General features: G+C 38.0%; 1 protein-coding gene across 5 annotated transcripts in view; it reads right to left on the bottom strand.

The window, feature by feature from the left end:
- Positions 1-20,256, bottom strand: part of ntm (neurotrimin) — a 328,781-nt gene that overhangs the window by 15,525 nt on the left and 293,000 nt on the right. For all 5 annotated transcript variants that reach the window (XM_061248678.1, XM_061248682.1, XM_061248677.1 and 2 more), the window contains one exon: positions 19,431-19,556. In XM_061248678.1, the coding sequence (XP_061104662.1) occupies positions 19,431-19,556 (126 nt within the window). The remainder of the gene's footprint in view (positions 1-19,430; positions 19,557-20,256) is intronic.

The following is a 20,256-nucleotide window of genomic DNA, read 5'->3' as shown; positions in this document are numbered from 1 at the left end:
ATAACATGAATGAATACAAACATCTATATTAGAATTTCTGAATTCATTCTATATTTTACATTCTCATTATACTGTTGACCTCAACAATACCTACAGTAAAACGGCCAACATCCAGAACCACTGAACATGACAAAAATGCTATTGGAAATGGACTCAGTGACTTCATGGCACGAATCTGAGGACCCGTGTGATGTCCACCTGATCCCTGCTGCCTGTAGCAGAGTGCATCCCCAGCTCTGGTTATGATGCTGAGTGAGTGCGCTAGCACACAACAGCTGCAGGCACACAGACTATAGGGGCTGATTCCTATCATTACTTATAATCATTCCTTCTCTCTTCTTTCCTCAACTGACCCTGAAATCGATCGAGGTCCGCCATCTTTAAGGACAGTGTAACCTTTTAAATGCTTCTTGAAGGAGTTAGGAGCAAGGAGCTAGGAGGCTCCTGAAGGACTCTTCAACAAGGAAACACGAGCACATCCTTTGCGGAAGTCGCCATGTCTGGAACTGATGTGGCCTCAAATTAAGGTTTTTGCCTAATACCCATCCACTTTTCCTTCTGTCCTTGTCTCCGATTCCATTCCTCGCCAACTCGACAGGTAGAGCTAGGAGCAAGGAAAGGAGGCGAGAAAAGAAAACAAGGAGGTAAAAATAAGAGATTGGAAAGAGGGGAGAAGCATCATCCACATCCGCACTGTGGACTGGCTGCCGCAGCCTGCAAGGGAAAGCGGCTGATACCCAATCAGAGCCATGGGAGACCTCCTCACTCTCAGAATTCTAGGAGGAGGCGCTTTTATGGCTGAACATGGCAGGGTCAGGCCCACAGTCTCCCGCACCAACTCCCGCGCACTTCAGAGAGCGAGCGGGGCCACAGCGCGCCGAGCCGCGGGGCCCTTCCAGACACAGAGCGGAAAAAAAAGCAGAGAAAAGAAAGCTCAGGGGAGGTGGAGAAAGAAACGGAGCGAAGGTGGATCAATCCGGGAAGGCCACCCGGTGTCAATTCACCGGGGACGTACGCCGCAATCAACTTCCTCCGAGGGGACGGATGTGATTGAGCGCGGAAAAGAGCTCGCCGGAGCGCGGGGGAGTCTAGTCGCCGGCTGCATCACAGGCGCAGTTCCGCCTCATCCACTTTAGGGTCAGAGTTCACCGTGCGAGCGGCCGCACTCTGCATTCAAACACACAGCCCTTTTCATGCGACACAAAATTGTGTTCTCACATGCAATGAGGTTCGCAAGAGGAAGTGGCAAGGGTGGAATAGCACCGACGGAACTTTAGGAACAGTGCACTCACAGGACAATAAGGCCTACACAAAGCCTCAGGTACTTTAAAACCAGAATAACTGGACAGCAGGCAATAGGACAAGATCATAAACAGCAGTTCAATTGTCCAAAGAATAGAAATTCTGTAATTGAAAAATAGCATGTTTTTTTTTACTCATTTCACATAGCTATGCTCTGCTCTGTGATTGAGTAGCAGTTCATAAAAGACTGTTTGTCTTTAACACTGATGTCTGAATATATGATAATGACAAATGAAAATGAGTGACCCTCTAAATGGTTGTATTCAGTCTCATAATGATAAATTTAAATCAGTGAGATTGCACTTAAAATGTAAGTGGAAGGCTGTCACATATATCTTATGCATTTCTTTTAGTGGTTGATGTTTGCGAATGAGGCAGCTGTAATTTCTGAAACATGAAAAATAGTTAGGTACATCTCAAATAAGTACAACCCGTCTGACTTCAGTCTGACTTCAGTAATAAAGGTAGCCTAATAAACTATACCATTAAAATAATATGTATAGTCAATAAAATAATGAATAAGTGAGAATGGTGAGACCTTTTTTGACTTCCTCCTGTGTGTAGGCAGCATGAACGTTTGATTGCATTGCTTATGATGATATATACGGCCCTCAATAAACTGCATTGAAGTGTGGCTATAGGCTATATTATGTGTTGCCATCTGACAACTGTATCATGCAAAAATAATTTCCCAACGGATTAATAAATGAATCCGTGAATCGATCAGATTTTCATCCTGACAGAGGGATGTGTGACAAGCAGAAAGAAATATATCTGGAACTGAGCAGCAATAATTCTGTTTCGATAGTCTATCATACAAATTAAATTGCTATATATTTATATGTTATGAAATTATGTAATAACAATATTATTTGATTTTTGAATTAATTCTATATTTTACATACTCATTATACTGTTGACCTCAACAATACCTTCCATCTGTAATCAATAGAGAAGCAAGATCCAGACTAAGTCAAATAAACTACTTTGAGAAAATAACATGGTAGTAATAACAATTGAAGAAGAAAAAGTTACCTGGCCAATCTAGTTGCACTGAGTCGGTGCAGCCATTTTGCACATGGTTATTTATTGTTATGGAATATGATGTTGTATTTGTCTGAGTGTACTCTCTTTTGAATGGTTCAATCTATGCACTGTGTTTACTGTGCAATTTGTTTCAGTATAGTATATAAAAATGCCCTACTTTGCAACATAATGCAAAATAATGTTATTTTGGCCATTAGAAGGTGCAGTGAGGTTCAACTGAAACGGCCAAACTATCACTAACTTTGGATTATTTTGAAACCACTGAAGAGCTTAAAGAACTCTTAAAGGTGAGCTGAGCCAAATGATCTAACTCACTGAAAGCAATGCCCATCACTCATTTCTTAACCATCACAGAAATAAACACAACCATGGAAAACAGGCTTGAGGGTAGAATTTAAAGTGAATAGCAGTTTTGCCTTCTTCCTTTTAAAATACTTGTCACTGGGAAAAATTCATTTTGACAGATTCACTTTGATCTGACCCATCAAAATCCACAGGCCTTTTGTTCAAGCGCATAATAAGATATGAAAACCACATCTGTTACTAATGCCGAAAACATCCCATTTCAGATTTCAACAATATCATGGATACAACAATTATAGGAGATGAACATTAAAAAAAGGTCTGAGTTTAGTGACTGGAAGGCTTGTTGGAAGGCTGTGCTTGAAGCTCTGAATTCTATAATTCTAACTCACCTGGTCAAAAATACCTATTTAGTGCTGTCAAAAATCATTTTATGGTTGTTTTTGATTTCATATTTTTTGTTTCTTCCTTACAGGCCTTTTCTTTGTTTAATCAGCATTTAAAAAGCAAGGGGCTTTTGTGATGAATATCAGAAAAACTGCAAAATCACAATAAAATTCAGAATAAAAGAACTTCCAAGGTTCACCCTTTGTAAACTGAGATTCTTCTGAAGGTCCTCTCGCAAATGAATGGATTCAATTAAGTTCCCCTGCTCCTTCTCCGGCGGAAATCAGTCAGCTGTCAGAAATGCCTGTTACTTGATGGAAATAAAGCTTTCTCTCTTTGAAGCCACATTCTCTGCTTCAAATATATTCAGTGTATCTTCTTCATTGAAAAGAAGAAACTTGGAGCCCTGCGCATAAAAAGATCTGCATTTCCTTATACCCATGTAGAAAGTGGTGGGGGTCGTTGAAGAATCAACTTCTTCCCTCATATAAACTTCAGAAAAGACACATTTCAAGGACTTTATATGGCAAATATCCATGAGCATTGAGACTAAATAAGATTCTACCCAAACTGCTGGGAGTTATGTGTGGGGTGGGAATGAGAGGAGAAAGCTCCACGAGCATAAATAAATGTGCTGAAAACTTTCTAAATGAGTTTCAAAACTCTTCCACAGCGCATCCAATCTCTCCTCTCCCTTGAGAAAGTGAAGTATACTGAAAATGAAAAGACGTTGGTAATTTGAATCAGCAGAATAAAATGCCATGTCTTCTGGTTCACCCAGAACAGCCAATTCCTGTGTATGAAATTTACTGTAAACACTTCCATCAACATCTATTATCACTCTACAATAAGTACATCCAGGTTTTTTTCAATATTATGTAAACTTTTTGGTGACAAGCCTGAAACTGATTTATTTCATTTATTTGCTCAAACATACTACTAAATGGTAAATTTATATAGCGCCTTTATCCAAAGCGCTGTACAATTGATGTTTCTCATTCACCCATTCATACACACATTCACACACCGACGGCGACGGCGATTGGCTGCCATGCAAGGCACCGACCAGCTCGTCAGGAGCATTTGGGGATTGGGTGTCTTGCTCAGGGGCACTTTGACACAGCCCGGGCAGGGGATCGAACCAGCAACCCTCCGACTGCCAGACAACTGCTCTTACTGCTTGAGCCATGTCGCCCCCATAGTAGCTATACTACTATAGGTTAAACACAGGCGGGTACCATAATCCATATGACAAGAAAGTATTATTTCTCACCAAAAAAGGCTTGTGTGTGCACTTCAGTCAGCTGCATCAACTAAACTTCTCTGGACACTGTGTTCATCCGTAGTAAACAGTGTTGTTCCTGAGTAAGGTTTGCACAGGAGACCAGACAGCATTTCAATGCTAATTCCTTTGTTACAATTCAGTTATGTCACCGGAGACAGGGGAAGTAGTTGTAACATTTCCTTCCCTCCAGAACTCATTTGGATGGACTTTTTGTGATGTTTCTCCTGAAGTCAGACTCTGACAGAATGTGGCCCATGAAACATGCGAGAACCCCTCCAAATGAGATATGCTCAGCAAATCCCAGTGTATCACCAAAATACTACTTGCAAGCGATTCATGGTAAACCAGAGATTTCTGGGCACTTTTTCAGGACCTCTGCCATACCTACAGCATCACCTAGTAGGCTAGCCTACATAATGTCTAATACCAAATTTCCATCTCACTTTCCTCCCTCTCACATCATCTATTTAAAAGGTCATTCACTTATTTGAAAGTGAATCAGCATGAGATTCTCAGAAATAAAGTGGAAAAACACACCCGCTGCTGTTAATTAAAGTGAACTCTTTGAGTAATTCTTGAAACATTCTGTTCACGTCATCTTTTGGGAAACAGAGCTGTCTTGAAAATTTGTATGGAGTATTTGTATGGAGGTGCATTTTCAAGACATTTTCAAGACACCCGAGTGTTTGACCAGCAATCATCAGAGATAACCTTCCATCTTAAATCGGAGATAATTCATTCCAGATTATTTACTAAGTTTTAATACATTGGTTTGATTATAATCTATAAGATCCTTGACCTTAACAGTGTGTACTTAATGTTCCTTTATTTTCTTTGAGGCAAAGTAATGGAAAGCATTGAGACTATAAGGTTAATACTACATGAGAATGTTTCATCTGGAGTAACTGGAGTAACACAATTTATTTTCTATTGCCCGCTTCCCAAGCAGTTTTCTCTCAGATACAAACCATAAATATTATTTTTGAATAAGTCTTGCATAACGGTTGTAAGACCCCTTTTACGACAAGGAATTATTATTCATTATTTTCTCCCATTTCCCAGAGCATCCATTTCCTCCTGATCAATAAAGATTCAATATTCTAGCAGTGCTTTGTATGCTAAAGACCATGGCAGGCTTAAATTTTTCAAAGCCATATTATTGTGACACAAATTAACAGCCAGGCATTTTCCACAGTGCTGACTGTGGAATCTACATACTGTACACCTCACTGCTAGGACCATTAAAAAATCTTTTACACTAAAGCACACTTGAAACACAATTTCATCACTTCCAAAAATTCAACAATGTCCATTTTATTTGGTTGGCATTTATATCCACCCATATCCATCATCCATAACCATTTTGAGTGTGAATGAAGTAAACACTGAGCAGCATTTATTGTTATTGAACCTGTTATAAGAGTGAAATGGCTTTAATGTCAAGATAGCGCACCATCATTTGATATACAGTAGGTTATTTAATTATTTATGTGTTGTCTTACAGCTGCAAGGCACAATGAACCAAAGAGAAACACTGCTTTTCTTGGGATCAGAATTGTAGGCACCAATGGAGTAGTTTGTGCCAACCAATCCCACAGGCAGAAATCATGGAAGCATTTATAATAGTCACCAAGGTGCACCATAGGTACAGTTAATCTCTTATCTACTGTAAAGTAGACCCTCATTCAAACTAAAATAAAACAAAAATCACAGTACATTTTTATGTATGCAAACACACACACACACACACACACACATACACATACACATGCATTTTATTCTATTATAGTTGCCATTTACGGTTTCAACAGGGAGATAATTATATCATCTGATTAAAAAGGAGATAATTATATTTCACTGTGTGCACCTTCCTGTTCTTCTTCTTGGATTTGGTTTATGTTCTAATATGCCCCACATCTAAGATATAAGCATAAAAGAAAGCACCACTGTCCAATTAAAGAAGCTTCCTCCATTGTTGCCTCTTTGCTTTCACAAAAGGAAATGTTTCTGAAACAAAACTTGTTTACATTTGCTTTTGTGTGCTTCCCTGCTCTGTATTTCAATGAATCATTCAGTTTGTTAGTTTTGATTAGAAGAGGAACAGTTCCCCACAGTGGAGGCTCTCAGAAGGGGATTACAAAAAAATATGAACAACATGAGTGCCCTGCCATTGCTGTTATCACCAGAAAGCTGACAAAAATTCACTAGAAAGCTAAAATAAATGTGTCTTAGAAAGTTTTACTTTTTCTTAGAAAAGTCACTTTTTTGTGAAAATTTTTTAAATGAAATCTTTCCTAAAATAGAAGGGGTATGACTGATTGAAAAACACTGACTGATTTAAAACACCTTATTATAAGTTGACCCGCTCCATAAATCCACGCGATTGACATCTCCATACAAATAATCTATAGCAGGCTATTCACCCACTGAGACCAAGACAAAGAGTGTGATAGCTTCCATCTTTGCACAAGCTGCAGCCAACCATAAGCATTGTTGAGGAAGAGATAAATCATTCAATAATTTGGAATTGTCATTCAAAATTAGTACTCTGGGACAGCATGAAATATCTCTGTAAACAGAGCCTTTATGAGCCAAAATTATTGAATTACAAAACAACATATTCAGCATAATCCTATTGGTCAGACACAATAATACATTACAATGTTGCGTGCTTCGAAAATGTTAAAAAACTGAATCAAAGCTGGTCTGAAATTATACTCAGAGTTGGCTGAAATGAGAAAAGTAGTATTTTCATAAACAAAACCATTTCACTTAGCAGACACGCTTATTCACAGCTTACCACCAAGAAGGTATGTGCCAATGTGTAATCAGTAGCAGTAAAGTTAATGCCACTATATACTCTAACCAACCTTGCACTGCTATAGCTATAGCATTATCCAGAGAGAAAAAGCAGGAAGAAACGAGATGGCTGAAGAGGGTCAGAGAAGTCGTGGTGCAGTCTGAAGAGATGGTAAATGTTTCTGCTGACCACAGACAGAACAGACCAGCACAGACAGAAGATAGATACTATATTATCAGTGTCTTGCAAAAAAATGTATATGCTTGACAACTCTCAATACAGGTAGTGCCAATTCAGCTGGTTGAAAACCCCATGTAAGTAAACCAACCTAAAGCAAATGGAAAATAGCATTGTTCCTGAGAGCTGTTTTTGTAGAGTATTGGTTGACTGAGTGACAGACTGCAAATTGCCCTAGATAAAGGTATAGATATTTCATAACAAAGATATGGTGATAAATATGACATGATGATGTTATTGTGTTTTTACATTTTACATTGTGTATACATTTGAATTCAATTTTAGATTTTTACAACTGCATTTGAGAGTACCTTTTTTCCTACTAACAGCTTTATAATACATTTGGGGATAACGTATTTTTACCAAACTATGAAAAGCAATTTTGTAAATTATTTCCAGTATTATTTGATATTTGTCACACTGAATTGTTTCAGATCTTTATACAAAATTAAATATTAGACAAAAATTACTATTTCGTTTATTTAATGTGAAACACATTTTTCTTTTATTTGTCTGAATTAAATCAGTTCTGCAAAAGACGAGGAGGCTAAAAATTACAAATTACAGCAAGGGTTTGGTTGCAATTATTTTGGCTAAAGTTTGTGCTACCAGTCATTAAGTTTAAGAGGGAAATTACTTTCTCACCGGGGGTGATATATGCAATAAATGAAATAGTCATGTAAAAAATGTGTTTACTCAGGTTCACAGAGAAACCATTCAGTGTGACAAATATGCAATAATAGAGAAAATCAGGAAGGGCACACAAACTTTTTCACGGCACTGTATATCTGTAGTAATAGATCAGAATTCTCACACTGTTCCAAAAAAGAAATGAAATCAAAACATGAATTGCATCAAAATCTATCCCAGATACAGTGAAATGTGCTATAATGGCTTCCATTGTGAGAAACAAAAAACTGTTTTGTGGGTCTAAACTTCCTTGAATTGCTTATAATGACTTTGCTTTTGCTTTGTTATTTTGTTATTGTTTTTCAGGACCTTCTGTGCATTAGAGTCAGAACATTTCTGGAAGGGCATTTGAAACCTATGGTCCACAAGCTAACAAAGCGAAACCCCAGGCCCTTGTGATTCCTGGCAAACGAGGGTATCACTTCTCAATGGATGAAAAACTGCATTTACATTATTAAATTACAGAGCTTAATCGGCTGAGACGGAGAAAGTGTGCACGTACCCTCAAGGTATTATGGAACTAAATGTGATATATGTTCAATAAGAACTCTGGCTTTTATGCGAGAGCTTGTTCTCATGATGAATTGCACAGCATTGCTTATGTGTCACTAACCAGACTGGTCAACAGGATGAGCAGCTTTGCATAATATAATCTTTTATCCCCTCAGTTGAGCCTTGGATCTCTAACGTTTAAAAAGGAGGTGTGATCAGATCCAGCTGCAGTCTTTTTGGAGGCCTAGTCCAGAGGTAACTCCACCAGGGGCATAAGTCCATAGACCAGATGCCCATTGCCCAGGTCTACCATCATTTTGGATCAACCTGTGGTGCCTGGGATCTATTTAAGGTTTTTTGCTCTATTCAGTTAAAATATGACATTTGTACAAAAGAATACAACCTTAGAGGCCCTAACCCTAGATAATCTACAACCACTCCATTTAACTAATGGAAATTACATATGTGGCTATACCATATCATTTGAACAGGAATGCTTGGTGTATTTATGCAACAGTACAAATAATAATAATAATAATAATAATAATATGTAATTCAGGAATTTGTTATTATAAGTTGAAGGACAAGCTGCGATGTCAGCAAGACAGCACCCAGAAATAGAAAACTCAAATCAAACTGCCAACCCAATTCATGAAGATATCACATACTTCTCCGAAGGTTGAATTCAGTCCTACAATTATGTTATTTTACTTCAGCTGAATCTAAAGGGAGCTGCTCCACTCAGCTTAATCACACTTGCAAAGTGAACTGCAAAGATGCACATTCAATGCCAGGTAGATTCACATTCATTTTACAATTATTTTCAGCATCAACCTGCTAGACGCCTGTCAAGCACACAGTCTTTATATATTCCCATTGGATTTAGACTTAGACGGGATAACGCTTGGAGTTCGGTATCTCCCATCTCAAGAGCAAACAATGACAGGCTGGTATGTAGACGTGGGAGAGAAAAACAGCCAGCACTCTAAAGGGTCTCTATTACAGACCAATTCACACTTAAAAAGAAGAGTGGTGCCAAAAATAAAAAAATGAAAATGTCATGAGCCTTTATACTAAACAAACATAGCTGTATTGAAAAAATACACATGTACAGTAATTCCTCCATTAGTGCCATGATCAGTCTATCAAAATCCGGCAGCTTCAAAATAAAGGTATACTTTAAAGTGTACATTTCAGCCCGATACTTCATTATTCTAACTATTCTAACCGCATTTTCACAGAATTGCAAGTGAGGAAAAAGTGGCAGTTAATGTAAGAATAAGCACCTTCCGAATTATCCAGACTTCAACAAATAATGTACTCTGTCTCTCCATCTATCATACTCTCAATCCATCAATATAATCACAACATTTCAGTATTTGAATGCTTACAAGCAATAAAAAATAGACAGCAAACAGCAGTTTGGGGGGGAGGGGCAAAGTTATTGTCCAATATTAGGTTGGTTCAAAGTTACCAAGCATGGTTAGGTACACTAATGCTGTGTATCATGTTCCGTGCAAATAAAACGCAATATAATAACATAACATGAACACAAAAAAGCATAAAAACTGTTTTGCACATTATGCACATTTGCTAAACGCTATGGTGGCTTTCATGTTTGTTGGCATCCTTGATCATTTCACTCTAATTCATTTGCTGACCAAATGTGTTTTCAATTGGACTATGGGTATTGGAGATATGGTTTTACATGAAAAGGGCTACCATGTAACTTTTGATTAGCCAGTGGAGCTTTGTTGAAGGGACTACCAACCACAGATACAGTTACATAATCAAAACAATTGATGTTTATGGAAATATATTATGTGATAGGCCATGCCCACCTTCAAAAATTACAACCACATTTAAAATGTAGACACCCAGAGGGCTGAGGACCAGCTGTACTGAATTTCATATCCCTTTATTATGCTGAAGGTGAGTGACTGGATGAATTTTACATTTCATTATGCTGAAGTTCTTCTGGTTCGGAATCAGCAGACATTTTGATGTTGTGCAGAAGCCTAGAGAGCCTTTTCTTGAGCAAAGACTGCCAGTTGTTGGTTTACAGTGGGTGTTCGATTCTAACACTAGCAGTAGCCTGGAGCCATATGCCTCCATCACAGATGTAGCAAGCAAGTACGGTAAGTCATTTATTTCATGTTTAAATATTTATTTAGTTCTGAAGTCGCTGTACTTTGTCTGTCTTCATCATTAGCTTACAGAGCACAATATTTTTAGCCACAGCAACTCAATGTTTGAGTTACATATTAACATAATATCAAATACAATAATCATGTTTTGTACTTGGTTGCATATCCATTGCATACCATGACTTGTCTGTGACCTATCAACATCACCTGGATATCTTATTTCCTGATGGTCCTACAAGCGATATGAATTTGAATGGATCTCTATGGGAATTGGGGGGTGGGACCAGATTCAGATGTAAATTATGCTGATACAGTATGGAACACATGTGTTGGCTAAATGGCTTTAAGCCATTTGAGGTATTAAGCCAGCCTCAAAGAACCGTTCTGCTACTAGATACATACTTCAAAGGTTGTTTCTCCTGAATAATTCTTCCATTGAATTCAACAGGAATATTAGTCAGGAGAAATGTCCCTTGTAGTATCTACAGCATATCAGGCAGCAGATACCTTGGACCCTTGATCACATAAAGCCATTTCTCCAGAATAAGTCTTCCATTGAGTTCAACAGGAAAATTAGTCAGGAGAAATGTCCTTTGCATGGTGTGTCCAAACTTTTGACTGGTACTGTACATCTATGTTTTGTTTTCTAATATATTAGATCTGTTGGTCAGAGTAGTAGATATGCTTTAATTTAAGACCATTATTCACTGCGAAAGAAATCCCTTTGGTTTAAAGAGAGTTCCAGGCTTTCTGTTTGTCTTATCTTTTATGTTGCGACCCTATAAAGAAGCTGAATCGAAATGTATTTATCCTTTTGTGTATATTAGAATATCCTCCATATATGCCATCTGAAGCAGGCTAATTGGGACAACATGTTTACAATTTTCTAGTTTTTCATTGTTTTCATTGTTCCCCTATATAGTGTATTAAGCCTCAGAGGTTAAGATTTGTTAATATTGACATTGCTTTGTCTTTACTTTGTAATTCTAGAGGTTTAAGGCGAGTGCTAGTGTGTGCGTGCGTGTGAGCGTGCATTGTTAAGAACGATGAAGAGCTTTATGAATTAAAAAATAATAATAAATAAAATAAAATAAATTAATAATAATAATAATAATAATAATAATAATAATAATAATAATAGTAGTATTACATTTCATAAAATAGCTCTAATAAAATGTCCTGTAACCTTATCATTCCCAGTGCTGCATTGACATTGCTTAGTGCTAAAGTCCAGTGTGATTATATCCATATTATTTTAGATCCATGCTTAATGCAAATTACCCTTGTCTCTAATTGACTGAGAGATTGTGAGCTCAAGCACACTCCAGCAACCCTGACTGAAACGGTTCCATTTCAATCTCCATGTCCAACCCGCATTTAAAATCAAGCGCTGTTATTACCACCTACTCGTGTGGTGTGAGACCCAATTAGCACATCTGTCTTTATATCTAATGCCTGCTCCCCTTACAAATTGATTATTCAATGTGTTGCTACTTGAATATTTAGATGTGCATATTAATGTGTGTAGGCAGCAGTCATATTGATTTTTTTTTTCTTTCATGTGAGGATTTTTATTACTACTAAAGGTTTGCAAGCCATGTTGAAATGTTTTCCTAGTGTTTCTAAATACCATCAGTTATATTTCTTCAATTTGTTTATTTTTCTCATCAGAGAAAATGTAATGTAAAATCTGATTTTGTCTGGTTAAAACAAAATAAGCATCTGCACCCAGCATGTAGCTAAGGGCCTTGAGTCACACAAAAGTTCCTCCTTAAAAGGAAAGTATTTTGATGTTGTTGATCAAAAGAGGACATTTTCACATCAGTCCAGCCTTCACGTCATACCAGGGTTCCTGCTAATGAGCCGCTTGCAGAAGTTATAATGAAAGTGAATGGGGGCAACCTTCTGCAGCTCCAAATCTACTTAAATACACTCCACAAAGCACCTTCAGAGAACAGGATCCCACAGTTTACAATCACAATTTTATGCTGCTATTTAATAAATTAGTGCTGACTCTGTTATTGTAAAATCTCTGCGCAGGTCGTGGTGTGCAATGCAGTGATACTTGGCCATGTCAATCGTACATTTGTACAATAAAAAGTGGTCATTTGACTTCAAAGTCAGACATCTCTCGGTTTCTGTTTGCTAAAGGTGCACTGTGGAGTACGTTCAAGTGGTTCTGGAGCTTCATGAAGGTTGCCCCCATTGACTTCCATTATAACTTGCAGCTTTTGATGTGAAGGCTGAACTGGTGTCTCTCATCGATCGACAACATTATGGGTGAGTCAAAATAGTACTAGATATCAAATATTTGAAACTAACTGAATTACCGCTGAACATGTTTTGATGATCATATGGTGCTTAGCTCTGTTTCAAGCAGCATGAGGTCAATTTAATACATTGCCAGCTTTGAGATAAGCCAGTCCTTATCTGTCTGCCATTGACAGGTTAACTTGACCTCAACCAATCAGGCTAATCATTCACTGCTGAAAATGTTGATCTTTATCTACTTTTTAGTTAGCATCTAGTTATAGGTCTAGCATTCTGCATGTCATCCCTAGTTTGCACTCTGTTGGTTTTTGTCTCGGAGCACTCTTGTGACCTTAGAGACACGTTGGGTTGTGTATCTTCATTTCTTTTGTGACTGTAACTTTTATATGTCTGTAACAATCATGGTTTGTTCAACTTACATCTTCAGTCGTTGAATACTTGTAATTTATAAATCTCTTAATTTGATAGATTGCGCTGTCTATTGATGAATTTGGTGATTTAATTTAAAATTTGTATCTTTGATAACAATTACCATCTATTTTACATATTGGATAAGGAAGGAGTTTTAACTGTTAATGCCACTTGTATTCGGTATTCTCAGTGCTACTGTAGCCATAGTGAGTTACTGTAGCTGTCACAATGGTTAACGATGCATTTGGAAATTGTCTTTCGATATAGATTCTGAAAAAAAAAACACCCTGAAAAAAGCAGGTATTTTGAAAGACTAGTTTCCATTTACTTGTGTGACAAAACATATATGCATGCTGTAAATTTGAATAAAACTTTCCCTTGGATTCAAACAGATGCTCTTTGACTCACAAGTAAATATGAATGTTACCACAATTTGACAAGTTCAACAAAACAATAGAGCATAAATAAATACTAAAATTGCGTGCCAATAGTTAATAGAAATAGAAATATTCATGTCACACTAGTAGATTTAGCAAAAGATAAATTCATCATACGGTTTAGAGTACTCTAAACTGTTGTCCAAAGTTAAGGTTGATTCCTTTTACATATCACAATCACAGCTGCCATTAAATTACAGTTCAGCATTAGATAATGTAAACATTATTCATTAACGATAAAGTGAGAGTGGGCCCAGCAATGGCCATTGCCCTAGCCTGTGATACAGTAGGATCTGTCCTCTCATTACATTCAATGCCAGCAGGAGACAAAAAAAAGAAACACTTGCCACCTAGTTATAATTTGCCTGGCTATAAACCCATTCTTATTTCTGTGCTCCATTAAACAGCTAACCAATCCTACAGATGGCTGTCTCAGCTATCAGCGCCTACAGCCCAGAGAGACTGTAAACATCCCTGTTCTTCGCAATCCCTCATAATATTATGCTTGATGAAAACCAATGATCTTGAATATATTAAATGGAAAAAAAGAACATTAAATCAAGTCGTCTGGGGAATCCAGTGCAACAGCATAATATTTGACAGGATTCAGTGAATTATGGGTGCTTTTTCATTTTATTCCAAATGCAATACTAAAATGCATGCAGTCTAATTCCTCGGATATTGTATTTTGATAATTGAATAATACTTATCATATTCTAAATGTATTTCTCAAAAAGATTCCTGTCACAGATTATCCCATTTTTTGTGAAACAAGAAGTCATGAGATGCCACAATACAATTTGCCAAGGTTGAGATGAACAGGTTTAGTTTTGTTTGATTTCATTGTTAAATATACACTCAGTGAGCACTTTATTAGGTATTTATTAGACTTATTGGTCTTCTGCTGCTGTAGCCTATCCACTTAAATGTTTGATGCGAGGTGTGTTCAGAGAAGCTTTTCTGCATACTACTGTTGCAATGTGGGGGTATTACTGCCTGAACTCTTCTGAACTCTCTCATTAACAACAAGTTTTTGCCTGCAGAACTGCCGCTCACTGGATCTTTTTTGTTTTTCTGGCGTTAATCATTTGAGGGTACTGTACAAGTGTACAAAAAATTTCCAGACCTGCAAACAGTTGTGACAATGATTTGACACACTTGTAATTTTGCACTATAGTGTACTAGGAAATGAAAAAAAAAAAAGAAGATTTTATTAAACATGAACGTTTATGTATTTTGGTTATGTCAGGTTTTTATAGCTTTGTGTTTGAGACCGATAAACCTGTAAATGATAGTTCATCCATTATGTATTGAACATTAAACATCAGAATTATAATCACATTGCTCCTAAGGGTTACTGATAACATTACCATTAACATGTATATTTAATTAGCACTTGGAATTCACTTTTTTTTTTCAGAGACAGAAATTAAATAAATATTTGAAAATGAACCCCAGGGAAAGTGATAAAGCAAACAGACAGTGAACAGTCACCCATTACAAAGTCTGCTTAAATGGTTAGATTTAAACAGATTATACTTTAAATCCAATTTCTCTTGGATATTCCTTTCTTAAAGGACACTGCAGTATGAGCCCTTCCTATTTTTCAACAATGCACCAATATGCTATAAACATCCTTATTATCACAATGCGCTGTAGATCTATATCTCTGAATAGAGAGAATTTATATATTTGCTGAAATAAACTCAAATCCTCCAATTCACTGATTAGGCATGGATTATATATATAAATATATATAATATCAGTACAAGCTGATATCTCATTTGTTGTTGAGGAGGAATCAGCACAGTGAGCATATTTAATCTATATATATTTTAACATTTAATATGATTCAAGACCTCTGAGGATATCATGATCTGTTAATGATTCCTGTCTGTGCTTGCTTAGCAGTGACGGAATGAGCTTCCCATGGTGGTTCACTCTAAAAAAGTTGGAACCGTGTGATTCCATAGAAAAACCCTATCTGGCGAAAGGGTTCGTTGTCGAGAAAAATGGTTCTTTGTCAGGGAGCTTTCACACTCCACACCAACGACAGATGGGTTCCATAAACAACTAAAAAGGGCTCCACTATGGAATCACACCAAAGAACACTTTCAGAAACCTCATCTATCGCATATTTCCATTTGTCCAGTTCCCACCCTCAAGCACATCTAGTGTACTTCAGGTTATTGTGCCATATTGTAATATTTTCTATGGGTTGTTGGGGGTGTTATAAGTCCACAGCAAACACTCAGCGAGCACTTTATTAGCAATTTATTAGACTTATTTGTATTGGTCTTCTGCTGTAACCTATCCACTTAGAGGTTTGATACATTGTGCGTTCAGAGATGCTCTTCTGCATATCACAGTTGTAATGTTTATTTGCACCTTCCTGTCAGCTTTGACCAGTCTGGCCCTGGGGGTGTCAACAAGCTGCATATGTATGCATGAGCTTTAGGTGGGAGGTTTGAGAGTTACTTGAATACCAGAAATGCAGCATTTTTTTTACCTCCGATCATGAATATGATGTTTATCCAGCATTACAGTGGTTTCGCGTTTCATTTGGTTCTCCCACCTCAGGAGATCTGCCAGGAAGCGACAAATTTGCATATATTTTCCACAGTAACTACTTGTTGTTCGCACAACCACCACCAGGTGTCATATGTGAACACTCTAATCCACAGCGCTCTGAAATACTTGCAGGTTTCAACAGTAGGGGGGCAGCAGTGTCCTTTTTCATCATGAGGGGCTTGCATTATCATCATAGAGCTGAAAAGTTTCTAGAAGTAAATACAGTACCAAAATACTCGGCAGAGGGAAACAGCTCATTGGAACTTTACTCCAGCTGATTCTTGGAACGTTACTACAGCTGATTCACGTTGCCTCTTAAAAGTCAACTTAAAAACAAAAAGTAAATGAGAGGCATGAATAGCATGGCAAACTCATCCTATATACTGATAGTAGCGTAGGGGAAGAAATGTTTTGCAGGACAATATATGAAACAGTTTTACTCTTGTGTTTCATGAAATTTATTCTGAACCAATTGACCCATTTGTCTCACAGCACTGCACATCATAGAACATTCTAGCAGAGGCACTGTGCTACTGTGCTGTGGGGGAAATGCTGGAATAAACTTTTTTTTATTACTAATGTATTGCTGTTTTGTTATGCTAACGGTGAATGAATTGAGGGATATAATAGGCACATAAACATGGGGAAAATTCACTATTTGGAGTGTGCTTTAACACTTCTCTCTTCCCCCACAGAGAACGCGCAGCTTCCATGGTGTTTGCATGAGCATTGAACATACACAAAATGTAAATTTCCCACAGCTCACATGGCAGGTCCATGAAAAAATCTCCCCTAATCTCTGACTTGCTAAGGCATTGTTTTAATAGCAACCCAGTTGGCGATGTTGTAAAAAAGAAACACCACCTGGTAAACGAGTGGCTAGTTTTCTTGTGTAGGGTACATTCAGCTTTTTCCAGGTTTTACCCAATACAGTTATTCAGCTTTGTGAAAGTGATCTTCGCGATCGGAATATAAATATAATTCAAATCGGATACTGCTTCTATCGGTGGATGAATTTTAAAGAAGATAATAGTATACGGATTGATGCAGATGTAAGTTGACGTTAGCACATTATCTTTTAGTAGTGCTTATTATACTTTCGTAGCACATAGCTGGCGATCTTCAAACCATATCGCACTTGTCTAGCTTATAGAAGCGGATCTAGTAGCCTACCTCTTGAATTGAGATAAATAGCCGTTTAATCTGCATGTTATTGATGGTCAGGTGCATAGGCAAATCCAATACCTTTATCCATCCATCCATCCATCCATTATCTGAACCCGCTTATCCTGATCAGGGTCGCAGGGGGGCTGGAGCCTATCCCAGCATACATTGGGCGAAAGGCAGGAATACACCATGGACAGGTCGCCAGTCTATCTCAGGGCACACACACCATTCACTCACACAGTCATACCTACGGGCAATTTAGACTCTCCAATCAGCCTAACGTGCATGTCTTTGGACTGTGGGAGGAAACCGGAGTACCCGGAGGAAACCCACGCAGACACGGGGAGAACATGCAAACTCCGCACAGAGAGGCCCTGGCCGACGGGGATTCGAACCCAGGACCTCCTTGCTGTGAGGCGGCAGTGCTACCCACTGCACCATCCGTGCCGCCACCCAATACCTTTATCGAGAACCAAATTGAGTTTGGCCTTTCTATAGTGTTAATGCAGCAGGTCAAAAGGGCCTGTGACAATAATAACACTGTCACATTAATTTGCATAGACTATGGCGGTTCCACCAACAAAGAACGTGGAGCGATCGGACTTGGTTGGACTTTATATTCTTACACTTTATTCATATTTGCACATTGTGACGTGCAATGGATTTATAGCTGATCTGTGCTCATTACATTTTTGACCTAAATCAAATCTGATGCAGTGTTTTCAGCATTCTGTAAAGTTGAGATAATACACCCTTTGCCGCATGGAGTCACATACAGCCGATTTGCTGGTCTGGTGATGTTGAGATCTGGTCTGACAGACCTGGCTGAACTCAAGCCGGAAAACTCAAGTGGGTGCACTTTTGTTCCCTTGCATTGCAAGCCGCAGCGGATAACAGTGTCTGCTAAATGAATGCCATGTAAAGCAAAAATCATGATGAACCTGCTGCTAATAATCCCAGTATAACATGTGCATTATCATGCAGCACTTAGTTGGTCAATATGCTAACTAAGCACACTTGTTTGTGTCAACAGGAAAGTGTAAAAGTGCAAAGGAGCCACATTTGTATGGAGCTTAACTGCATGCAGAAGACTGCCCAAGTCTGACACTAGCTCATTACCGAGGATTCCCAGGAACCCGGCTTTACCCCTGTTAATGGTAGACCATCAGAGCCCTCTCCCTGTGTTTCACAAAGTAGGGCACTCACATCCTCGTCACATTTAAATTTCAAGACTAAAAATCTTTATAACAACACAAGCGTGAGTCAAACTCTCTGGCTCGACATGAGAGCGTCACCCTAAATTATGCAATTTAAAGGAGAAATGAAAACCACTTCAAAAGCAATCCTTTCGGTCCTTCTCCTGATCAAGCAGAGAGCACATTAGAAGAAATTGGGACTGAAGTAGCTGCGGTTTATAGAGAGATGGCCAGCATTTTGAAAAGACAAAGAAAAGGTACACTACCACTGTTCTGTAATTTTGTCAGATCAGCAACACCTTACGAGTGAATATCACCACACACAAACCAAAGTTATGTTAAAAAAGGATATATAACAAATTAACAGTAAAGCAACTCTAGCAGAGATGATTTTGTTTTCAACAAAATAAGATTCAGCAGAATTAAATCAGGTTAAACTGGATTTCAAATGTCACCTCAGAAACAGAAAGCAGTATACATTTATAATGCAAGCATCTTGGCACCGTTGCCACATATCACTGAGAGGTACGAATAATTCAGCTTGGTTGAATTTTCCCCTCTGCATGACTATTTTTAGAGAGCTTCCAATGAAAATATCGCTGCCCTAGAAAAAGTAGGAATGGGCAAAAGAAGGAAAGTTAAAGAAAGAAAATAAGGAAGAAGGAACAAAAAGTATCACTTTCTTACCAGTTGAAGAGAGAAGTTTCCATGTGACTGTGGGTTCTGGCTTTCCATTCGCAATGCACATCAATGTTACATTGGAACCTTCATTCACTGCTATGTCCTTTGATAAATTCATGATTTTTGGAGGTACTAAGAAAAAAAGAAAGAAAAGAAAGGTCATTCGCTGTACACAGGCATTGGGAAGGAAACAAACAAACAAGATAATAAGTAGCCTACACATATCTGCGCATAGCAAAAAATAAACTTGTTAGACCTTTCATTCTCAAACATAAAAGCCAGTACACACTGACGCACAGCATAGAACCTGAGCAAGTAATTTTAAGACTGTCAAAACAAACCAAAAGCTCAAAGCTGAACAAATGAAAACCCCATGACATGGATATGCTGACCTTCAATCACTAGCTGAGGACATTCATGTCATAGCTAGTATGATCAATATTCTGAAATATACATATACAATATAATATAATATAATTATCAGGATTAATATTTATATGAATATACAACCATCCACATACAGGTTTTTTATGTTACAAATAAACTACAACTGTGAAAAATGGCTTTCACCTTTCGATATAAACATGTAGCAGTAGATGCCACATATTTGTCTCATGGTTTAAAGAAACAGTCATAGTAAAAACAGTGTGACGGCCTCGAACATCTGTCCTCCCCTCATCGTGGCTGGTCTCTTCGTTTCTCTCTCTTCCTCTGCCTCCTACTCTCTTTCAGCTGCTCTGACCTGCCTGAATTAAAGATTGTTCTCAGCTGGCCTGCCCCGCCATAACTGAAGATTTATCACACCTGTGGGATCGTCTATAAAGGTCTGGCT

Source organism: Conger conger, chromosome 7, assembly GCF_963514075.1.
Source record: "Conger conger chromosome 7, fConCon1.1, whole genome shotgun sequence".
Lineage (NCBI taxonomy): Eukaryota > Metazoa > Chordata > Actinopteri > Anguilliformes > Congridae > Conger > Conger conger.
This window is presented reverse-complemented; position numbering and strand designations above follow the sequence as displayed.